This window comes from Petromyzon marinus, chromosome 15 (assembly GCF_048934315.1).
Source record: "Petromyzon marinus isolate PM22_M1 ecotype Great Lakes invasive population chromosome 15, UKy_Petmar_22M1.pri1.0, whole genome shotgun sequence".
In the NCBI taxonomy this organism is placed as follows: domain Eukaryota; kingdom Metazoa; phylum Chordata; class Hyperoartia; order Petromyzontiformes; family Petromyzontidae; genus Petromyzon; species Petromyzon marinus.
Genome location: NC_133681.1, coordinates 383,835 through 405,543, shown reverse-complemented (window position 1 = coordinate 405,543; position 21,709 = coordinate 383,835). Strand labels below are relative to the sequence as shown.

General features: G+C 51.5%; 1 protein-coding gene across 4 annotated transcripts; it reads right to left on the bottom strand.

Moving 5' to 3' along the window:
• Positions 1–1,257: 1,257 nt before the first annotated feature.
• ENOSF1 (enolase superfamily member 1) lies at positions 1,258–21,351 on the bottom strand. 4 transcript variants are annotated; one of them, XM_032954568.2, is made up of 19 exons: positions 21,284–21,351; positions 20,205–20,393; positions 19,964–20,031; positions 18,389–18,661; positions 15,450–15,558; positions 14,769–14,884; positions 14,300–14,386; positions 13,309–13,335; positions 12,716–12,788; positions 11,938–11,976; positions 10,666–10,748; positions 10,364–10,398; positions 9,787–9,874; positions 9,474–9,608; positions 9,101–9,142; positions 8,443–8,572; positions 7,728–7,827; positions 6,661–6,742; positions 1,258–2,755 (listed from the first exon to the last, which is right to left on the bottom strand). In XM_032954568.2, exons 4-19 carry the CDS (start codon positions 18,473–18,475, stop codon positions 2,621–2,623), a joined length of 1,368 nt encoding a protein of 455 aa, XP_032810459.1. In that variant the 5' UTR covers positions 18,476–18,661; positions 19,964–20,031; positions 20,205–20,393; positions 21,284–21,351; the 3' UTR covers positions 1,258–2,620. The 4 variants fall into 4 exon arrangements, with proteins under 4 accessions (XP_032810459.1, XP_032810460.1, XP_075923283.1 ...); XM_032954569.2 differs by lacking the exon at positions 21,284–21,351 and having other exon boundaries at positions 20,173–20,432; XM_076067168.1 differs by lacking the exon at positions 21,284–21,351 and having other exon boundaries at positions 20,205–20,432.
• Between the last annotated feature and the right edge of the window lie 358 nt (positions 21,352–21,709).

Here is a 21,709-nt window from a genome sequence, read left to right as displayed (position 1 = left end):
CCCTTCCTCCAATTTTTGTACGGCAATAGGGAATGTGAAGGTGGTAAATGAGTAAAGACCTGAGGTCAAATTTGTTCTTTGAAACAGAGAGGAGATCCAGCAGGTAGTCTGCGGATTTTTTTGTAAGTACATCGTGAACAAATAAGATCTGGTGCACAAGCCGTCGAATATTAAGATATGTTAAGTTTGACCCAATGTAAAGATCACAGTGGTGAGTCCTATATGGGCAGTTCAATGCAAATCTTAAGGCCGAGTGATAGATGGAATCAAGCTTCTTCAGTACAGTACTTGGGGCTGATTTATACACGATATCACAGTAATCAAGTAGAGGCAGTATGGTAGCTTTTATCAATTCCAAACGGAACATTGGGGGGAAGCAGTGCTTGTGTCGATACAGAAAACCAATTTTTATTTTTGTCTTTTTACCAATATAATCAATGTAATCTTCAGCGGAGACGTGGGGCAGAGAATGGCTCACAGAGGAGACGTGGGGCAGAGAATGGCTCATAGAGGAGATGCGGGGCAGAGAATGTCTCACAGATGAGATGCGGGGCAGATGATGGATCACAGAGGAGATGCGGGGAAGAGAGTGGCTCACAGAGGAGACGTGGGGCAGAGAATGGCTCACAGAGGAGACGTGGGGCAGAGAATGTCTCACAGAGAAGACGTGGGGCAGAGAATGGCTCACAGAGGAGGCGTGGGGCAGAGAATGGCTCACAGAGAAGACGTGGGGCAGAGAATGGCTCACAGAGGAGGCGTGGGGCAGAGAATGGCTCACAGAGGAGACGTGGGGCAGAGAATGGCTCACAGAGGAGGCGTGGGGGAGAGAATGTCTCACAGAGGAGGCGTGGGGCAGAGAATAGCTGAGGCGTCTGGCCTAGGAGCCAGGCGTTCGACTGCCACGATTGCTGTGTAATCCCAATTGTGTACTTTGTGGTGTTTTTTTTGTTACCAAATTTGGAACATGACGCCGGCACTCAATGGCCTACTCGTTTAGAATATCAGAGGAACATTAGCATTCACTGTGAAGCACACGGCGTGTATTTCAACGATTAATTAAAACACACCCGAGTAATCAGCGCAGCCCGCCAGATTTGAACCACAAACTTCTGCAACAAGTGGAGAATACCCTACCGCTTGCACTGTGCCTCAGACACAACGCAAGGCAGCTCATGATCCATGGAGAAACCACAAGGGGAATAACACTCCGAGGAACCACAGGGCACCATAGGGCAATAAACCAAATCCACAAATCGCAACAATCAATATATTTTAATCAAAACCAGGTCAGAGTGCAAAAATACATATTTTTTCAAACGAGACCTAAACGAAATTTACCACCTCAAGCGAATGACCACAGGTTCCTGTCCGATTCTGTGGTATAGGCTACAAAGTGGCGGCTACTTGCCAGATAGTGACTGTCAATTCAGAACGACATTCATCCATTAATCACCGGGTGCAGTGATTGTCACCATCGGTGGAGTGGAGCGGAGCGGCGTTTGCGCGCCTCCTCTGCTCGATAAATGCCACGTCGCGACACAATGTTGTATTGCGGGAGCCATTGTGGCGGCGTAATGAGAAAGTGCGGGCCCCACTCAGCGCATTTATTCAAGAGGAATCGCGTAATTGAATAAACCTTTGGAAGGGGACGTGGAACATTGCAACCCCAGCTACGGCTGGAAAATGGAATTGTTCATCTTCTACAATTTCTATTTTCATTATTCATGCGATCTAAAAATAATATAATCATTGTTTCCCAGGGCCAGAATCCCCAAGGACACCAGAACCCTCTTGTCATACCTAAACCTCGTTCCCAACCCAGCGATCTGCTCCTCTCTATGCCTCGTGGTGGGAGGTATTCTCATGCCCCTCAGAAACGGCGCTAACTCAACGATGCTCTCCCATCACAAGCGGCTCTCCAGCACACCTCATCGCTCTAAGTTTAACTCGGACCAGTAGCATGGCTGCGATGCACAGGAATAAACTCGATAATGATTTGATGGCAGTGATAATGACGAAGTTAAATCCTAGACTACTTCATAACTGGACCATCCTGCTCCATGCACTCAACCCACCATCTCATCCTTCCCTCCTCAGTCTCTAGAACCTGGCAACCCTAACACAAACTATCCATGGACGTTATACATGAAGTGAATTGGTCAGTCAATTCACAGAGACCGAATAGCGGCGACAGAATTCCAAATACCGCAAACTGAATATTGTGACCATAGATTAAATCATTATGATCATCGTCATCAGCAGCAAACATGATCTATCCACTGCTGGATGAAGGTCTCCCCAAACATCAGAGAGCAAATGAAACCACAGACTAAATATCAAGACTGGGATTGAAAACCAGAGACCGAATACCGGCTCCGAAGCGGACTCGTGCTGGGCTACCCAATGACACCGCTTATAAAATGGTTAGAATCACAGATCCATTTTTTGCGGTTTGCTGTCATATTGGAGCAGGCACATGATTAGAAGCCACAGCCATAGTGAGTGGTATACTGTGTGTTTTGTGCCGGGAGCAGAAATATTTGTTTGCAGAAGCGCCACACAGAAGGGGTAGTTGCTTTGGTTTGGCTCTGCGATGTTTGTGATGTTCGCAATGTCGTCTCTACGAGCCTCCCTCCGTCACCGCTGCTGCCACCGAATGTTTCCCTGAGCTGGCGAGCTCCCGCCACACGCGTCCGCCCGGGAACTCAAAATCTTGAAGAGAGTCTTCCCGCATCTCCGTCGAGTAGCCTGGCTCCTGCAGACACGCGGATACACGGACACAAATTGTATACACAGGCACAAGAACATGGAGATAGGCTGACACACGGACATATGGATACAGGGCTATGATGAAACAGCAAACATGATCTATCCACTGATGGATGAAGGTCTCCCCAGCAACAAGTGAGACACAGATACACGTGGACTAAGAGACACATGGGCGCATGGACACAAAGAAACACACAAATACAAGAGCGTACAGACAAATGGCCACACGAGCGCACACACACTGACGCACGAACATGCTGTCGCACGCAACGAACACACAGGCCGAGACACGCAGACCAACACACCCACACACCACCGCACAAGCACACACAGCCAACACACGTTTCACAAGCATTGTGTTCATTATCCCCCCCGCCCCACAACTCGTGCCCTCTCTGCGCACCTCTGAATAATAAATGACATTTTGTTTTACAAAAGCTCATCTCGCACCGCAACCTTAATTGGTTCCATTTGGACACCGACTGTCAGAGATCGCGTCATTAATTCAGCGCAGGACCCGGGATCAAAGGGCCGAGAGCAAGGCCGCTAAACAAGCGCCGTCGCCTGCATCGCTCCACGCATCTCATTGCGGCTTAAACAAGCGGAGAGCGTCTCCTCACACAGGAATAAAAATATAACTCGATATTTTCCAGGTCACTGGTGGATTCGAGTAGGTGGCACGTGGCTAACAGCCACCGCCATAGCGAGGAAGCATGCTCTATTTGGTGTGCCCGTTGTGTAATTTTTGGGTCGGCTGAAATTAAGCCCTATGTAAACCCATGCTATCCATGGATGTGAATGGGAGTCTCGATATAAATCTATGGGCCTTTATAGGAGTCTATGCATCTCAATGTAAGCTATGGGTCTCTATACGAGGCATTGAGTATCTATGTAAAACTATGTGTTAAATTTCTTGGTCAATATTTTCAGGGTGCTGATAGACTGGCGTAGGTGGCATGTGATGAGTAGCCATGGCGATAGCCATGAGAATGATTATCGTGACGAGGATGGATCTCCGCCTCGGGGCTCCATAAGCCAGTGGGTACTTGAGCCAGTTCCAAGCCTGAATAAAGGAGGAGGGTCGGGCAAATGGGTGCTGATACTTCGGACCGATGCAATGACAAACATAGCAACAAAATACCGGCTCGGACGTCGCCCAGGTCAACAAGGTCTGCGTATCCAATTGCGCAACCGGGATTGGGTCACAAAATTTACTACCGGTAACTAGCATAACTAGCACAAGCTCAAAATGACAACAGAAGAAATCGCAGTAGGGATATGGAATGTTAGAACGTTACGTGCAACAGTTCAGTTAGAGTTACTTAAGAAAGAAATGGAAAGTTATAGGTATAACATTTTAGTACTATCAGAATTGAGATGGACAGGTGCGGGGGAGATAGGCGGAGGTGAAGTAATTTGGTGCGGAGAACAAAAATAGCAGATTAGAGGAGCAGAATTCACAATAAGTGCCTGTGCAAAAGCAGCTCCATTAGGACACAAACCAGGAGACTGAAAAATAATTGTTGCAAGATTCAAGGGACAACCTTAAACTATTTACGTTATCCAGGTATATGTACCAACATCAGCTCACAGAGGAGGCTCTTGAAGAGTTTTATGATTAAATAGAAGACTCCTTGAACGAACTATCCAGAAAAAAGATATTAAAATAATTGTAGAAGACTGGAATGTCAAGATTGGAAAGAATAAATCCGAATGGGAGCATATAATGCAAAGGCATGGGTATGGAGAAAGAAATGTAAGAGGAGATAAATTACTAACATTTGCTACAAAATATGATATGTTGATTTGTAATACTAAGTTCCAACAAAAAGACTGCAAACATACATGCAAGACACCAGATTAAAAAATACAAATATTATAGACTTGGTAACGATTGACAGGTGATGGAGAGCATCAGTGAAACTGTGCAGGCATTTCAAGGAGCCGATATAGCATCTGACCATATCTTAGTATTATGTAACTTACAATTGAAGTAAAATGCATGCCTAAGACGCCTTATGAGCAGAATATCGAGGCACGTGAGAATGAGGAAACAGGAAACTCGAAGAAGAAATAAAAAAAGGATGATGGAGGCAAAAACAGAAAAAAATGTACATGAAGGTAACCACCCTAAACAAGATAGTGGAGCAGACATTAGAAGCGACAATACCCTTAGCAGAAAAACCTAAAATAAATTTGATAACAGAGATAACCTTACAATTGGCATAGGAAAAGAGAAAAGCAAGCCTAAAAATATAATATTCAGAAGAGATGCAGAAAAAGTACAAAAAAATGTGCAATGAAGTAAGAACATCAGCAAGAAGAGACAAGCAGGGATGGCTTGAGAAACAATGTAGTGACGTCGCACAGTACACGCAGCAGGAGAGTCTAAAGACCAGGGAGAGGTTGACAAACTTGCCAAGAGTACAATTAGAAGTGGCAACCAAGACAAGCAGCTATAATAGACAAGGATGGTAATATTTGAATGGACAAAGAAACATATAACAATAGATGGACAGAGTATTGAGGTGAATTATATAGGGAAACGGATCAGGAGAAGACAGAATTACTGGATGAACTAAAAAGGATATCTCCACCACCTAGGGACGAGGAAGATGATACAATCTTATACAAAGAGGTAGAGAATGCAATACAATTTTCAAGAAAAATAAGAGCCCAGATATGGATGGATTAAGAGGGGAAATAATAAAAATAGCTGGAGGAAAATAACTCATGAGAGAAATGCATGTGCTATGCATGGCCATGTGGAGATAATGAAAAATAACAGATGAATGGACAACATCTGTGATGGTTACGATACCTAGGAAAGGAGATTTGACAGACTGCAATAATAGGACCATAGCATTGATGAGTCACATGGGAAAGGTGTTAATGATAGTACTTTTGAATAGGCTTCAACAGCAGATAGAATAATATCTTGCTGATGAAAAGGCAGGTTTTTGGAAGGATAAAAGCACCGTACAGCTACTTGTTATGTTAAGGCTTATAGCACAGAAAGCAAAAATAAAAAATAGACCTGTATACAACTGTTTTGTGGATTTGCAAAGTGTTGCAAGAAAGAGTTCATACACCGATAAATTCAGCAAAGAATGCAGGACTGAGGGTCAATGTGGAAAAGACAAAGACGATGGTGTTTGGAAGTGAACACATTGAGAATGAAAGAATGATATGAAACCGAAAGATAGAGAATGTACAAGAAAGTGGTCTACTTGGGAAGCATGTCGACCTGGCACTGTACGAAGGACATAATAAGGGCAGCGATCGAGAAGGCAAAAGTAGTAATGGCAGAATTTAACAACATATACAGAAGCAAGCAAATTAGCTACAAAATCAAGCTGAGCATCTTAAAAACATGCACAGATTTGTATGCCTGGGAAACTTAGACACTAAGAAAGACTGACAGGGACAAAATAGTTGCATTTGAAATGTTACTGCTGGAGGATACTCCATCTTAGTTGGAAAGCAGAGAGTGACAAACGTAGAAGTGAGAAAAGGCTGAACGTAACAGAAGACTTGATGCAAGTGGTACTGAGGACACTTGGTTTGTTTGGGCACATATGCAGGATGGAGAACAACAGGAAGATATAAACTGTAATGATAGGAACAATGGTGGGAACTGGAAGAAGAGCAAGACCCTGTAGGGAATGGCTGGATGACATAAGAGATTGGTGCCAGAGAGATGCACATAGCCTCAGCATGTTGGCACAGGATAGAGGGAAGTGGAAACAAGTAACAAAAATTGCAGTAGACACTTTCAAGCTTTCAGCCCAGTTTGATGATGATGAGTGTGGTGACAATGATAGCGATGATGAGAGCTATGATGATGATGATGATAGCGATGATGACACTCATGCGTGAGTGCTTCCTCACCATGGGGGGCATATAGGCGGCCTTGTGGATGCGCACAGGAAACACAAAGTGCTCGTGCAGGTGATCCACGTACTCGCACACCCTGTGTCACACCACGGCACACCTATTAACACCACACACCACCGCATCCCACGGCACACGACCACATACCACTCTAAACCACCACACAACTATTAACACCCCCACACCCCACAGCACACCACCACTTAAAACAACACCAGAATGCGAAACCACACACCACCATACACAACCACACACCACCGCAACACCACCGCAACACCACGGCATCACACCCCACCCCACCACTGTATTCCACCTTACACAACCGCACCACAAGTGCACACAACCATTTACCAACGCGCCGCCAAACACAACCACAAAGAACAATCAAATTCACACCCCGCACACCTCAAACACACAATAAAAGTCACACCTGCCACACGCAAAAACAAAACTCACACAACACAGATCCCCCGTATAGCCTCAATAGACTGTTGGGGCAAGTGCTGCGAGCGAGCACCTATGAAAGCCATCACGTTATACGAGGGGGTGGGTAGCCAGCACCATGCTCGACCGCCTTTGTCTCCCCAGTGGCAAGATTTACACGTTTGCACCAGGTACTAATTTTAGGCTATGTCGACCTAGAGGAAGCCTAGGACCGATTCAGATAATCCCCACTGGCGTTGATTGCTGTGAGCGGGAATAGAACACAACCAGCACACACACGCACACTTGGTACACACAACACAATGGGTACCAAACTCAACTGTCAAATACACACACACAGCAATCAACACAACCGCCCAGAGCCGGATGAAGGTGTTTTTGATCCCGGGACACCAGACAAGAACCATCGCTCCGCTTCTCTTCCACTATATACATTCACATTAACGCAACGACACGAATACTGACTTTTCTCAGTAAATACGTCAAGTCAATGTTCGTCGTGAGTCCGTCGAGAGCTGTGGGCCCGGGACACGCATCTCGATCGCCCCCCACCTGCCTCTTCCCTCCCCAAATCTGACCCCGCTACCACGCGACATGCGTGATGTCAAGCGTGATGTCACCTGTTCTCCAGCGACGTAGACACGGAGAGGAAGTCGAACATGCTGATGTGCTGCGCAAGCTCACACAGCCCCACGCCTCCCGCATGTGGGCACACGGGCACTGCAAAGACAAAGATCCCCCGTATAGCTTTTACGTGACTGTTGGGAAAAGTGCTGTTAGCGAGCACCTATGCAGGCCGGCACATAAGGGGGTGGGTGGCCGTCTTTGTATCCCCAATGCTGATATTTAGACACTGTTCTAGGTTCTCATTTAAGGCTCAGTCAATCTAGGGGAAGCCCAACACTGGTTCAGATACCTGTCACGAGTGTTGGCCGGGAATTGAGCGATAACCGAACTTGGATCCAAGGGTTCATAACGCAGTGCGCCAATCACTACACTACAGCTCCCTACATGGGAACTCCACACACACACACACAATGTAAGTAATCATTCACAGGTGCATACACACAGAAGTTAGGCCCACAACCCATCACAAGTCGTCTGGCCACAGCTCTGATTAGCATGGTTGGCTACATACGGTGCGAAAGTTCAACAACATGCACAAATACACGTGCTCAAAGTTTATACCGCCCATACACAGGGCTACCCATAGCCACCATCAATTTCTGTCCCATTGCCCCCGAGCTTCTGGACCTGTGTTCCCCCGTGCCCACCAATGGCTGTATCTGGCCTCCATGGCTACCCCTGGCCACCCCCGACCATCCCCGGCCGCACCTTGGAACTTGCAGGCCATGAGCAGCACGGCGAGGATCTCCGGAATGCCGCCCAGGCGGCACGTATCCACCTGGCAGAACTGTAGCGCCTTTGCCTGCAGAAGCTGTTTGAAGACGACGCGGTTCTGGCACTGGGGGCGCAGGTCACGCCACCGCAACGGTGCCGCTCGTTAGATCGATGCCAGCTGGCTCCATTGTGACTGTTTGAACGTCCATTTGTCCGTTGGGGGGGCGAGTGGGTTAGCTTGCTCAGTCGTTCGTCGTTAGGGTGGTTGGTTGGTGTTGTGATTGTAAACAGCGTGGGCGTCTTGTACAGTTAATTAAAAAACCCAAGTGAAATCGACGCTGACAAAGCAATTAACACCGATACTAAAATTAAATGAGCCATGAGGAAATGCAGGGAAGAATTAAATAACAAATAAATAAAAAATAATTGGCCACAAACTATCATGACTGCAACTCAGACACAACCTCACACCAGGGACACAACAGAGCAACACAAGGCATACCCACGCCCGAGCCCACCCATCAGCATTTGTACGCCCTGCATGTCACCATTTCCCTACAAAATCAACAAACTTCACAGTAGAAAAAGGAATATTTGAAAAATCGGCCAAAATCATTTAATTCAAACCTCAGCGTCGGCATCAGGAACTCACCTGCTCACCTGTCGCCACGCCAATCCCCAGCGCAGACAGCGCCTGAGACAACGCGAGACAGCGGGAGACATCGTCACACCAAGACAGCCGAGGAGCCCCCTGGCTACAGCGTCTCCTCGCCAAGAGACGTGGTGTTTAACGTGAAGAGAGATGCGTGACTTTGCTTTACACTCCCCCCACCCCCCGCACCACCCATTTGTAGAACGGTGGTGCCGCCTATAGCTCCATCTGTCACGTTACTCCGCGTGTCACATGACCCCATTTAATCACGTGTCCCCGTGTCCTGAAAGAACCAAAGAGTAATTCCCGTAGTCACGAAAGCTTCAAATAAAGTTTGTCTCCCCACATGTCACGTGACCCCACGGGGTGGCACCTGCGAGATGTATTTGTGACCCAGCACGTCGTCGGGAGATGTGGGCTCCTCGATCCAGAGGGGCCGAAACCTCGCGAGCTTCTGCGTCCACTCCACGGCCTCCAGCACGTCCCAGCGCTGGTTCGCGTCCAGCATCTATGCCCCCCCAAAACCAATGCATTCTAAATGGAGGGCACGGGGTGATCATCACCACTTCGCCAGCATGGAGATATTGGGACAGCGCGGGAGGGCAGTGTGTGGGTAGTGTGCGGGCAGCGTGTGGGCAGCGTGTGACTCATGTGTGGGTAGTGTGTGGGCTGCATGCCACCCGTACCAGGGTACGGTCGGGCCCAATGACGTCTCGGATGATGTGGCAGCGCCGCTCGTCGTCCTCCAACGAGCTCCCCACCTTCACCTTGAACCTGCGCCAGCGCTCGGCAAACACGGAGCGCGACGCGATCAGCGTAAACACGACCCCCGCGCCGCCTCTCATGCAGATCACTGTCGAGCCGCGCGCTAGCAAAACAACCCCTCAGATAATCACGCTAATTGTGTTTGCGCTCGGCACCGCGCAGGTAATCAACGGCATTAATGAAGAGGAGGCAGTGTGCGTGGCGTCCACGTGCTCACGGGCAGGGAGTTCGTTGCAGTCGCACGCACGTCTGTGCTCGATAGCCTCCGCTCGTCGGACTGCCTGTCGGCCTATGCTGCCCTGGCTTGTTCGCACCCCACGGGGGCCAAGTGGTAGGCAGCAGAGAACAGTGTACAAAATCCATCGTTGTACTGCTCATCTATGCTCCCACGTCTATGCTTACCCCTCACCACTCATCCCTCAATCCTGACCCCTCAATCCTCACTGCTCACTCCTCGCTATTCACTCCCAACCCCTCACTCACAAACCGTCGTCTCACCTTGTCCAGCCATCCTGCAGGGCCTCGGTGCACCGCTGGGAAAAGGGTGGGGAGAAGTGTGAGACAGTGGGAGATGGGGGAGGGGAAGACAAGGAGTGACAGAGTGACACACGTGACCATCGTCAGGATCCTTACGGAACCAGCGTTCCATTACAGGTGCGAGGTTCAGGTGACACAGGTGTGACGTTCAGGTAATACAGGTGTGGAGTTCAGGTGACACCGGTGTGGGGTTCAGGTTACACCGGTGTGAGGTTCAGGTGACACAGGTGAGTGAACGAGGCGCAGGTGAGTTGGGGCCGCACCTGTCTGAGTTCGGCGTCTGGGTAGCCAAGCCACGCACAGGACGTGGTGTATGCCGGGAATCCCGATTCCATCAGCTGGCTTTCTGGAGGTCACAGTGAGATGGGGTGAGGAGACGGGGGGTGAGGGGACGGGGGGGGGGGGAAGTAGGGAGGATAAAGACGCTCAGACGTGGTGTGTTGAACTTCTTTCGCACCATACGTAGCCAACCGTGCTAATAGGAAGTGCGGGAGAAGAATAACAAAAAGCGGTTCTAAAGATAGAGTTTTCAATTTAGATTTAAAAGCGAATTGTTCCAGTGGCTTCATAATTCATTATTCTCCATCCGCCCACCTGAGTGCAATTTACACCAAGTCCTGTGCAGACCGCTCACCACCGCAAGTCGCTCGGTCTTGCGGATGGAGATTAATTTTGCGCTGGGTCGCGACCTTTCCCCTACGGCTTTCAATTAAAATGGCACGCAACAGGCGTCTCAGTAGCCGCATGGGATGGAGTCGGAGCCAGAGCCAGATTCCCATTCTCCGCATGGACGCAGGGCACCCTCCGTTAGTGCCCCACGGGGGCTGCATGGTGGGCAGCAAAGAGGGCAGCCCAGCAAAATCCACTTTTATATTGTATTGCTGTGTTCCCGCATCTATGTTCACCCCTCACCGCTCCAGATCACTCATGCTAATGAGACTCTATCCTGGTCTCCAGTTCCCACCAGGTTCAACAAAATCAACTTGAGCTGTGCCGGAGCAGCTGAATCCGGACTCAGCTCAGTGAGGGCCCCGTGGGCTATATCAGGGGTGAGGAACCTTTTTTTATAGCGAGCGGAGAATACGAGTTTAAAATAAGTCCGGCGAGCAAACACACGTTAACGTACACTTAGCATTAGCCAGCGATAACGCAAAAAAACACGAGGGTGTGCATTTACCCAATTCATGGGATGCCTGCTCACCACTCCAACACATTCATGACGGATACTCGCAGTACAGCAAATAGGCGTCACACCGGTGTGTACGGTGATCAAGATTTCTTTCCTCCGCAAAGTCGGGTTCCTCCAGGCTCTCCAGTTTTCCCTCAAATCCACCACAAACTCCCGTAGGGAATCGGACAAACGTCCAAACAGGACACGCGCGGGACACAAACTTCTGGCTTCCTGAGTTTATTAAAGAGATGAAGCTGTAGAAAGGTGTCCGTGGGGGGGGGGGGGGGGGTGTGAAATTCCCGATAAGAATATAAGGTGGGGGGGGGGGGGTGTGAGGGGAAGGGAGTGGGCCTTCCACACTCACCCCGCGCCTCCCTGCCGACCCTTCCCTTGCGCAGGATTTCTGTAAAAAAAACGGAGAGCTTGTTTAAAAAAGGAGAGATTTTCATCCAAATAAGATTCTACTCTTGCTGATGGCACTGTGAGAACGCATATTAACTTGAGATTAGCTTGCACCACCAAGTGTTAGTGAACAGCCCTAGCTAGGAATGTCACAATTGCAAACATTTTCTCCAATTTTACACCGATTGTGTTATCAACGAAAACAGACGAGGAACCCATGTGGAGGCCTCACACAGCAGTACACCACCTCGTGTAAGGGAAAGGTTCATAGACGTAGCTACTGCAGATCTAATTCACTGCTGCAGACAGTAGCATTCATCGCATGACAATCCGATTCTCAGAGGTGGAATTTATCGCCAAATTAATTGTAAAAAACAAATGTGTTACGATGGTTTCTTGTGCTGTCATTGGCGATTGGTTTGAGAGCATCAATTCAATCAACTTGACAACCCAGCTAAGTCAAGAATGGCTGGAACCCAGATGCAAACCTCAGCATCTCACTGGCGCGAGCTCAGTTCTCGGACGTGCCTATGATGAATCTTATGAGCCGAGACGGTCCATTTAGCGCTGGACTTTGTCTCCACGTTTTGGGAAACCCCACTGACTAATAGCAACACACTGTTATACTAAAGTTGTGTTCGTGTTGGATCATCTGTATGAAAGTTATCCACCATCTGGTATGGACGGATGGACAGGCGGACAGAGCTAACGCATTAAAGCTTTTAAGCGGGGCGCGTCACCTAGCGCCTCGGCGCGTGTCAGCGCGTCCGTGATGTAGCTGAAGTCGATGCAGGACACCAGCTGTTCGGGCTCCTGGGGGGCACGGAACGTGCGGGGGGGTGCAGGGGAAAAACAAGGATACATCTTTCACTGAAAAATGTAAATGTTTGTAGTCGAGGGGGCATGATTCGCAGCCACAGCCAGAGGTGTACTGGAGGTGGTGTGCCGGATGCAGAGAGAGACGAACCCCCTGCCACTCGATCACCCCCACCACCGCCCCGTGACTCAATTAACCCTCACAGCTGGGGGCTGCCGTCCAATTCATTTTTGTTTGATTTTATCACAGTCTCTTTTGTGCCGACCCCCAATTTGCTGTTTGTTCAACCTCATCCATACAATTAGCATACGTTTAACATGTTAATTTTAAGTACTTAAGAAAAACATATCATTTGCGAACATCGCCGGTTCTTGAAAATCACGTACGGGATTTTATGCGTGTACTGCGAGCATAAGACTGTCTTTCTAACACTAAAGCATCACTGCTTTCCCAGAACAGATTTTCGACATTCTTTTATTTTGGCTGTCGTGGGAGGGGGCAGGGCCCCCCACTTACCATGTCACTCAGCAGCTTCCACAGCGGCTGCAAGAAGGGGGAGGGGACAGAGGCAATCAGCCAGGCGCGACGCCACAGCCCCAACTCCCCCAGGTCCCTCTTGGGGAGCTAAAGCACTTACTCATCAGCAGCTGGCCATTGTTACACCGTCAAACATTAACGCACGATTGCCCAAGAGCTGATTATACCCCCCCCCACCCCCCGCAAGAGAGGCTATGGGGGACGGAGCACGTGACTTTTTATTCAACAACAACCGCCGTTCACTCTGAAGTCACCATGACGCTTTGTGCCATGCATGATGCACTTTGAGGCCACATGAAGTGTCAAAGACCCGCTGGCAGGAGGTCATGGAACAGACCCAGGTACCACGGGTTGACCGACTGAGATGACTGGCAGATGCACCAACTGTACTCCGCTCGTTGTTGTGAGCATCGTTCCTCTAACCTCCATTGTTGCTGGAAGGCAACTGCCTCCAACTCCCCAGCAGCGTCCTTTATAAACCTCCTCCACAGAGGTCCATCTTGACACTGGCACCAGTCATTAGAAAATCCAATTAGCTGCATATCCTTCTGTACCACATCAGTCCATCTATTCTCTAGCCCGTGCCGTGCCCATTCAGCCCGATCTATCCAGCCGAATATAAGCTGCTTGAGCATGCGGTGTTGGGCATGCAGGCTACATGACCCAAACACACACAGACAAAGATCCCCCCCGTACAGCCTACACAGACTGTTGAAACCGGTTCGGCACATGATGGGGGTATAACCCGGAATCACCAGCATACATCACCTGTGCTACCTCTACCACTCACCCCTCGAGCAAAACCTGTGCAACATTCCCCACCTGTATCACTCACCCCACCTGTGTCACTCAACTCACCTATGACGCTCATCCCACCTGTACCACACACCCTAAGAGCATCACCTCCTCCAACCTACGTGCGCCACCCACACCCATCTCGCTGTGGCCCCGTGGCCGCCCCCGGTCCTACCTTGCCCTCGAGCCGGGCCCACAGGTCCCAGAGTGCGTTGAGCACGGCCGCCACCGCCAGGTGGATGACGCCTTTCTCCGGGCCCACCTGATCGCGCCCATTTGTACACACACGTACACATGCGTACACATAGGCGTACCACACGCATCCACGTTGACACACAGTCGAACAGAGATACGTGCACACACACATGCACACATATACACGACACACGCATGGACAGACACCTTCATCGATTGCCCTGGGTATACACGTTCTCCCATTTTCCGGCTGTATCATTCTTTGATAAGTTCTTCAGTCACATCCTGGAATTAATTTCACGTTATCAGCAAGTATCGGAAAATTAAAACTTTGATCTCTCCTCTTCTCTTGGTCCCGTGTAAACTCACCCCAACCGATCCCCTCAAGCCCCCCCTCCCCCTCACCTTTCCCGTGTCCCCTCAGCTCCCTCACCTCCCTCCCTGCTCACCCAGCGCAGCTGCCCGTCGTTGGCAAGGCGGTGGTAGAAGGAGCCAAAGTCTTCGAAGATTCGCTCAAGTTGCTCGCCCACGACGAGGTCTGATACGGCACGCACGGCGCACACGACTGCCATGCGCGCATACAAAGACAAAGATCACCCGTATAGCCTTCATGAATTGTTGGGGAAAGTGCTGTTAGTGAGGACCTTTGAAGGCCGGCACGGCACACAAGGGGGTGGGTGGCAAGCTGCCCAGCCGACTGCCTTTGTCTCCCTCGTGGCAATGTTCACACAATCGCTCTGGGTACTCATTTAAGGCTGAGTTGACCTAGGGGAGGCCCCAGGACCGGTTCGGATAATCACCACTGGTGTTGGTGACCATGAGCGGAAATAGACGTCGGGTCAGTGGGCTCGTACGGCAGTGTGCCAACCACTAACATACAGGTAGCCACAAAGGCACGCAAATACACTTATATATCATAATACATGTTGAACTTCTTTCACGCCGTACGTAGCTAACCGTGTTTATCGGAAGTGCGGGGGAAGGACAACAAACTAAACACAAAACGCAGTTCTGTATGTATCACTATGTGCATGTCAAGTGAGCCTCAGGCGTGCCTGTGTCTGGGCCCAGTGTTGCCCCCCTAGGTTTGGTGTTGGTGGAAGGCCTCCCCCACCACCCTCTTCCCGTACCGATCTCGTTGCCCCTGCCCAGGGTGAAGGTGAGGCCAAACCCAGAGAGGCCTCCGCATGCGTCCGTGCGAACCTCCACGTAAGCAGCCGAATAGTCGGGGTCACGGTGCTGCACACACAGAGACAAAGATCCTCCGTGTAGCCGATTCAGACCAGTGCAGTGCATCCAGCATGCACCTATGAGGCCGTCACAGCGCACGAGAGGGTGGTGTGGCTAGCATCACCGCGTTTCCTCCATAGTGCTGATGTATTTATTTAAGGCTGAGTCAGATAATCGTCACTAACATACCAGTCCCCACATGCAACACGCAAATACACTTACAAGCACGTATGTATAAACTGGCCACACATTTCCATTATCACATCTCAAATACTGATTGCAGCAATATTTGTGAACATTGCCAAATACGTGCAGTTATCACCACACTGTAACTTCACACTGCAATACCTTCTACTTGACTTTACATCCTCAGCAGAAACTTCCATGTGTCACTGAACTTCGCATGTGCATTTGCGCAAGGGCGCCACCGTATTTGATCGCATGATAACATCCACCATCTCGAGGCAAAATCTGGAGAGATCATGTCTCCGAAATCTCAATGAAGTTAACGTAGTGATGCTAATCATAATGTAAAGCCTACTGCTTAGATGAAGACCCAGCCCAGGCCGGGTCTGTGGCCATACTCGCTGGGGAGCGCGGGCTGGGAAAGGGCGTCCCAGGAGCGATTCTAAGAACGCTACAGCCATTGCCGGGAATCCAACTCAGGCGACAAGGTTGATGGTAGAGCGCGCGAGCATTGTGCCACTGCTCCCACCCAGGTCTCCGAGTGAAACGCCTTGCAAAAGCACACACGCAAACAAGCATCCACCGTTATCCACAATCTAGATTTATACAAACCAATACACACGCTGCATACATATTCTGCTCCGTTTACATGCCATTCGTGAATCCACTGCTGGATGAGGGCTTCTCCACGCCGTTATAAGTCATGTGGGTTATTTGGCCATGCTTCACCATGCTGGTTAGTGCCGGTTGGTGAAGGCGAGCAGCATGGTGTGGAAACATATCGTCACATGCTATGCAGAAGGGCTATTGTCCGAAACGTCGCCAATTGTTTTCTTTCAAGACCACAGTGTTATGATTGTATTGCATGTGTGTGCCACTGCCAACACAGCAGCAGTAGCAGCATGAGCAGCGTGTAATATAAATATGAAGTATTTTCTGCACTGCTCTCAGCCGCACACACTGCACAGAATACACAATCGTGCACAGTACTGGCAACATCCAGAAGCGTGCCTGGCCATCGTCACACACACAGTTAACAGACTATCTACTGCACGCTGAATTCACACTTACTCCATATAAACCAACAATGGGGTTAGTTCCCTTACCGGCACCCACACTTGACTTATACCCACATTGTCGTTATGCAATACAAATAAAAGAATCGCTCGAAAATGATGGCTCGACTTTCTTGAGCTCGCAACAACAACGGCGATTACGACGAGCGGCGGCGTGGCCCAGCAGAAAGCGTTGCCCTCTGGTACCCGACTCGGTGTTTGTGGTGTCACCAAGTGGCGGGGTTTGTGGTGTCACCAAGTCGTGGTGTTTGTGGTGTCACCAAGTCGTGGGGTGTGTGGTGTCACCAAGTCGTGGGGTGTGTGGTGTCACCAAGTCGTGGTGTTTGTGGTGTCACCAAGTGGCGGGGTGTGTGGTGTCACCAAGTCGTGGTGTTTGTGGTGTCACCAAGTCGTGGGGTGTGTGGTGTCACCAAGTGGCGGGGTGTGTGGTGTCACCAAGTCGTGGGGTTTGTGGTGTCACCAAGTGGCGGTGTTTGTGGTGTCACCAAGTGGCGGGGTGTGTGGTGTCACCAAGTGGCGGGGTTTGTGGTGTCACCAAGTGGCGGGGTTTGTGGTGTCACCAAGTCGTGGGGTTTGTGGTGTCACCAAGTGGCGGTGTTTGTGGTGTCACCAAGTCGTGGGGTGTGTGGTGTCACCAAGTGGCGGTGTTTGTGGTGTCACCAAGTGGCGAGGTGTGTGGTGTCACCAAGTCGCGGGGTGTGTGGTGTCACCAAGTCGTGGTGTTTGTGGTGTCACCAAGTCGTGGTGTTTGTGGTGTCACCAAGTCGTGGTGTTTGTGGTGTCACCAAGTGGCGGTGTTTGTGGTGTCACCAAGTCGCGGGGTGTGTGGTGTCACCAAGTGGCGGTGTTTGTGGTGTCACCAAGTGGCGGTGTTTGTGGTGTCACCAAGTCGTGGGGTTTGTGGTGTCACCAAGTCGTGGGGTGTGTGGTGTCACCAAGTGGCGGTGTTTGTGGTGTCACCAAGTCACGGTGTTTGTGGTGTCACGAAGTCACGGTGTTTGTGGTGTCACCAAGTCGTGGGGTGTTTGTGGTGTCACCAAGTGGCAGTGTTTGTGGTGTCACCAAGTCGCGGTGTTTGTGGTGTCATCAAGTCGTGGGGTGTGTGGTGTCACCAAGTAGTGGGGTGTGTGGTGTCACCAAGTCGCGGGGTGTGTGGTGTCACCAAGTGGCGGTGTTTGTGGTGTCACCAAGTCGTGGGGTTTGTGGTGTCACCAAGTGGCGGTGTTTGTGGTGTCACCAAGTGGCGGGGTTTGTGGTGTCACCAAATCGTGGGGTGTGTGGTGTCACCAAGTCGTGGGGTGTGTGGTGTCACCAAGTCGTGGGGTGTGTGGTGTCACCAAGTGGCGGTGTTTGTGGTGTCACCAAGTGGCGGGGTTTGTGGTGTCACCAAGTCGTGGGGTGTGTGGTGTCACCAAGTCGTGGGGTGTGTGGTGTCACCAAGTCGTGGGGTGTGTAGTGTCACCAAGTGGCGGTGTTTGTGGTGTCACCAAGTGGCGGGGTTTGTGGTGTCACCAAGTCGTGGGGTGTGTGGTGTCACCAAGTCGTGGGGTGTGTGGTGTCACGTGTCCCTCACGTACCATGGCGTCAGAGCCGTGCTGCTCCAGGGACGTGGGGAACCTCACGTCTCGCACAGTGATCCCCGTCACCCGGCCCTGGGGTCCCATCGCGAATCGTGGTTGGGGGGGGGGGCAGGGGACCAGGAGGTCCCAGGAGGGGACCCAGCAAATAGAGAATGGTCCCAGGAGTACGGAGCAGGCGTTCTGGGGACAGGGGTCCCGGTTGCACAGGTCCCAGGAGCAGGGGGCACAGCAACAGCGACCCTCAGCCCCCCTCTGTTGCAGCACGGAAGGCTATGAAGGGAGGGGAGGGGTTCGCGGGGGTCAGAGGGAGGGGACAGGGACGGGGTTAGAGGTCCGGTATCAGATCCGGGCCGAGCGCGAAGCCTGCGGCTTGAAGCGGAACTCACGGAGACAGACACGGGGATACACGGGGAGACAGACACGGAGACAGACACGGGGAGACACGGGGAGAGACGGGGAGACACGGGGAGACAGACACGGAGACAGACACGGGGAGACATGAGGAGCCACGGGAAGACAGACACGGGGAGACACGGGGAGACAGACACGGGGAGACACGGGGAGGGAGACACAGAGAGGGAGACACGGAGACAGACACGGGGAGACAGACACGAGGAGACAGACACGGGGAGACAGACACAGAAACAGACACGGGGAGACACGGGAAATGCGGGGAGACAGACACGGAGACAGACACGGAGACAGACACGGGGAGACACGGGGAGACATGGGGAGCCACGGGGAGACAGACACAGGGAGACATGGGGAGCCACGGGGAGACATGGGGAGACACGGGGAGACATGGGGAGCCACGGGGAGACAGACACGGGGAGACATGGGATGCCACGGGGAGACAGACACGGGGAGACATGGGGAGACAGACACGGGGAGACATGGGGAGACAGACACGGGGAGACACGGGGAGACAGACACGGGGAGACAGACATGGAGACAGACACGGAGACAGACAATGGGAGACAGACACGGAGACAGACTATGGGAGACAGACACGGGGAGATACGGGGAGACAGACACGGAGACAGACACGGGGAGACATGCGGAGACAGACACGGGGAGACACGGGGAGGGAGACACGGGGAGGGAGACACGGAGACAGACACGGGGAGACAGACACGGAGACAGACATGGAGACAGACACGGAGACAGACACAGAAACAGACACGGGGAGACACGGGGAGCCACAGGGAGACAGACACGGAGACAGACACGGGGAGACACGGAGAGGGAGACACGGAGAGGGAGACACGGAGACAGACACGGGGAGACAGACACGGGGAGACAGACACGGAGACAGACACGGGGAGACATGCGGAGACAGACACGGGGAGCCACGGGGAGATACGAGGAGACAGACACGGAGACAGACACGGGAGACAGACACGGGGGACACTGAGAGCTACTGAGACACGAGTATACGCTGAGACGCGGGCTCTCTGTGTGGAGTTTGTATTCTCTCCCCTGCTGTACCACAATGGGTTTCCTCCGGTTTCTGCCCAATGCAAGTGGTGTGGGGTAAACATCCCCCAGTGTTGAGAATGTAAAGTGTCGTACCTGCAAGTCGCTGTGCTCCGTCGGGGTGACAGTGCAGCAGCAGCACCGCCGCTTAGCGCTGGGCCCTCCTGTGAACATTGCGAGCGTGTGATCAGAGTATTCTTGGGTCTTTCGGTAAAGTCACGGAGATAGGTTCAAAGAAAACAACAACAAATAACAAAGTCGTTTTTAGTCGTGTTTTTTATTTGACCCTATCTACGTTACTTTACCGAAAGACCCAAGAATGTGAATTCCTGCTTACACGAGGAGGTCCCAGGAGGGGACCCGGCAAGCAGAGAACAATGGACCCAGGAGTACGGAGCAGGGGTTCTGGGGACAGGGGTCCCGGTTGCACAGGTCCCAGGAGCAGGGGGCACAGCAACAGCGACCCTCAGCCCCCCTCTGTTGCCCTGGAGCAGCGATGCTGAACACACAGAGGCAGCGCGGACGGCTATGAAGGGAGGGGTTCGCGGGGTCAGAGGGAGGGGACAGGGACGGGGTTAGAGGTCCGGTATCAGATCCGGGCCGAGCGCGAAGCCTGCGGCTTGAAGCGGAACTCACGGAGACAGACACGGGGAGACAGACACGGGGAGACAGACACGGGGGGAGACACGGGGAGATATGGAGAGACAGACACGGGGAGACACGGGGAGACAGACACGGAGACAGACACGGGGAGACACGGGGAGATACGGGGAGATATGGAGAGACAGACACGGGGAGACACGGAGAGACAGACACGGGGAGACACGGGGAGACAGACACGGAGACAGACACGGGGAGAAACGGGGAGACAGACACGGAGACAGACGCGGGGAAACATGGGGAGCCACGGGGAGACAGACACGGGGAGACAGACACGGGGAGACAGACACGGGGAGACAGACACGGGGAGACAGACACGGGGAGACAGGCACGGAGACAGACACGGGGAGACATGGGGAGACAGACACGAGGAAACAGACACGGAGACAGACACGGGGAGACATGCGGAGACAGACACGGGGAGATACGGGGAGACAGACACGGGGGACACTGAGAGACAGACACGGGGAGACAGACACGGGGAGATAGACACGGGGAGACAGACACGGGGAGTCAGACACGGGGAGATACGGGGAGACAGACACGGGAGACAGACACGGGGAGACAGACACGGGGAGACAGACACGGGGGGCACTGAGAGCTACTGAGACACGAGTATACGCTGAGACGCGGGCTCTATGTGTGGAGTTTGTATTCTCTCCCCTGCTGTACCACAATGGGTTTCCTCCGGTGTCTGCCCAATGCAAGTGGTGTGGGGTAAACATCCCCCAGTGTTGAGAATGTAAAGTGTCGTACCTGCAAGTCGCTGTGCTCCGTCGGGGTGACACAGCGCAGCAGCAGCTGCAGCAGCACCGCCGCCTAGCGCTGGGCCCTCCTGTGAACATTGCGAGCGTGTGATCAGAGTATTCTTGGGTCTTTCGGTAAAGTCACGGGGATAGGTTTAAAGAAAACAACAAAAAATAACAAAGTAGTTTTTAGTCGTTTTTTTATTTGGCCCTATCTACGTCACTTTACCGAAAGACCCAAGAATGTGAATTCCTGCAGTCACGAAAGCTTTAAGTCAAGATTTAGCGTGATAACCCTTTCCTGGGTAAAGTCGCTAAATGAAACTTAAGCATGTGGGTATGGGTGCGATGTTACGTCTCGTCTATGGGTCTTATGTGAATCTCAGGGTCGTATGTGCTATGGAGATGGGCCATTACCCGAAACGTCGCATGTTGT

Excerpts from the sequence above, each read along its gene's own strand:
- ENOSF1 (XM_032954568.2), bottom strand. The coding sequence starts at position 18,475 with ATGGGACCCCAGGGCCGGGTGACGGGGATCACTGTGCGAGACGTGAGG. Across the intron at positions 14,885-15,449 it reads GGGCAGGGGCAACGAGATCG|TCGTGTGCGCCGTGCGTGCC; the intron begins GTACGGGAAGAG and ends CGCGCATGGCAG. Across the intron at positions 7,828-8,442 it reads CATGGCCTGCAAGTTCCAAG|TGCCCGTGTGCCCACATGCG; the intron begins GTGCGGCCGGGG and ends TTGTCTTTGCAG.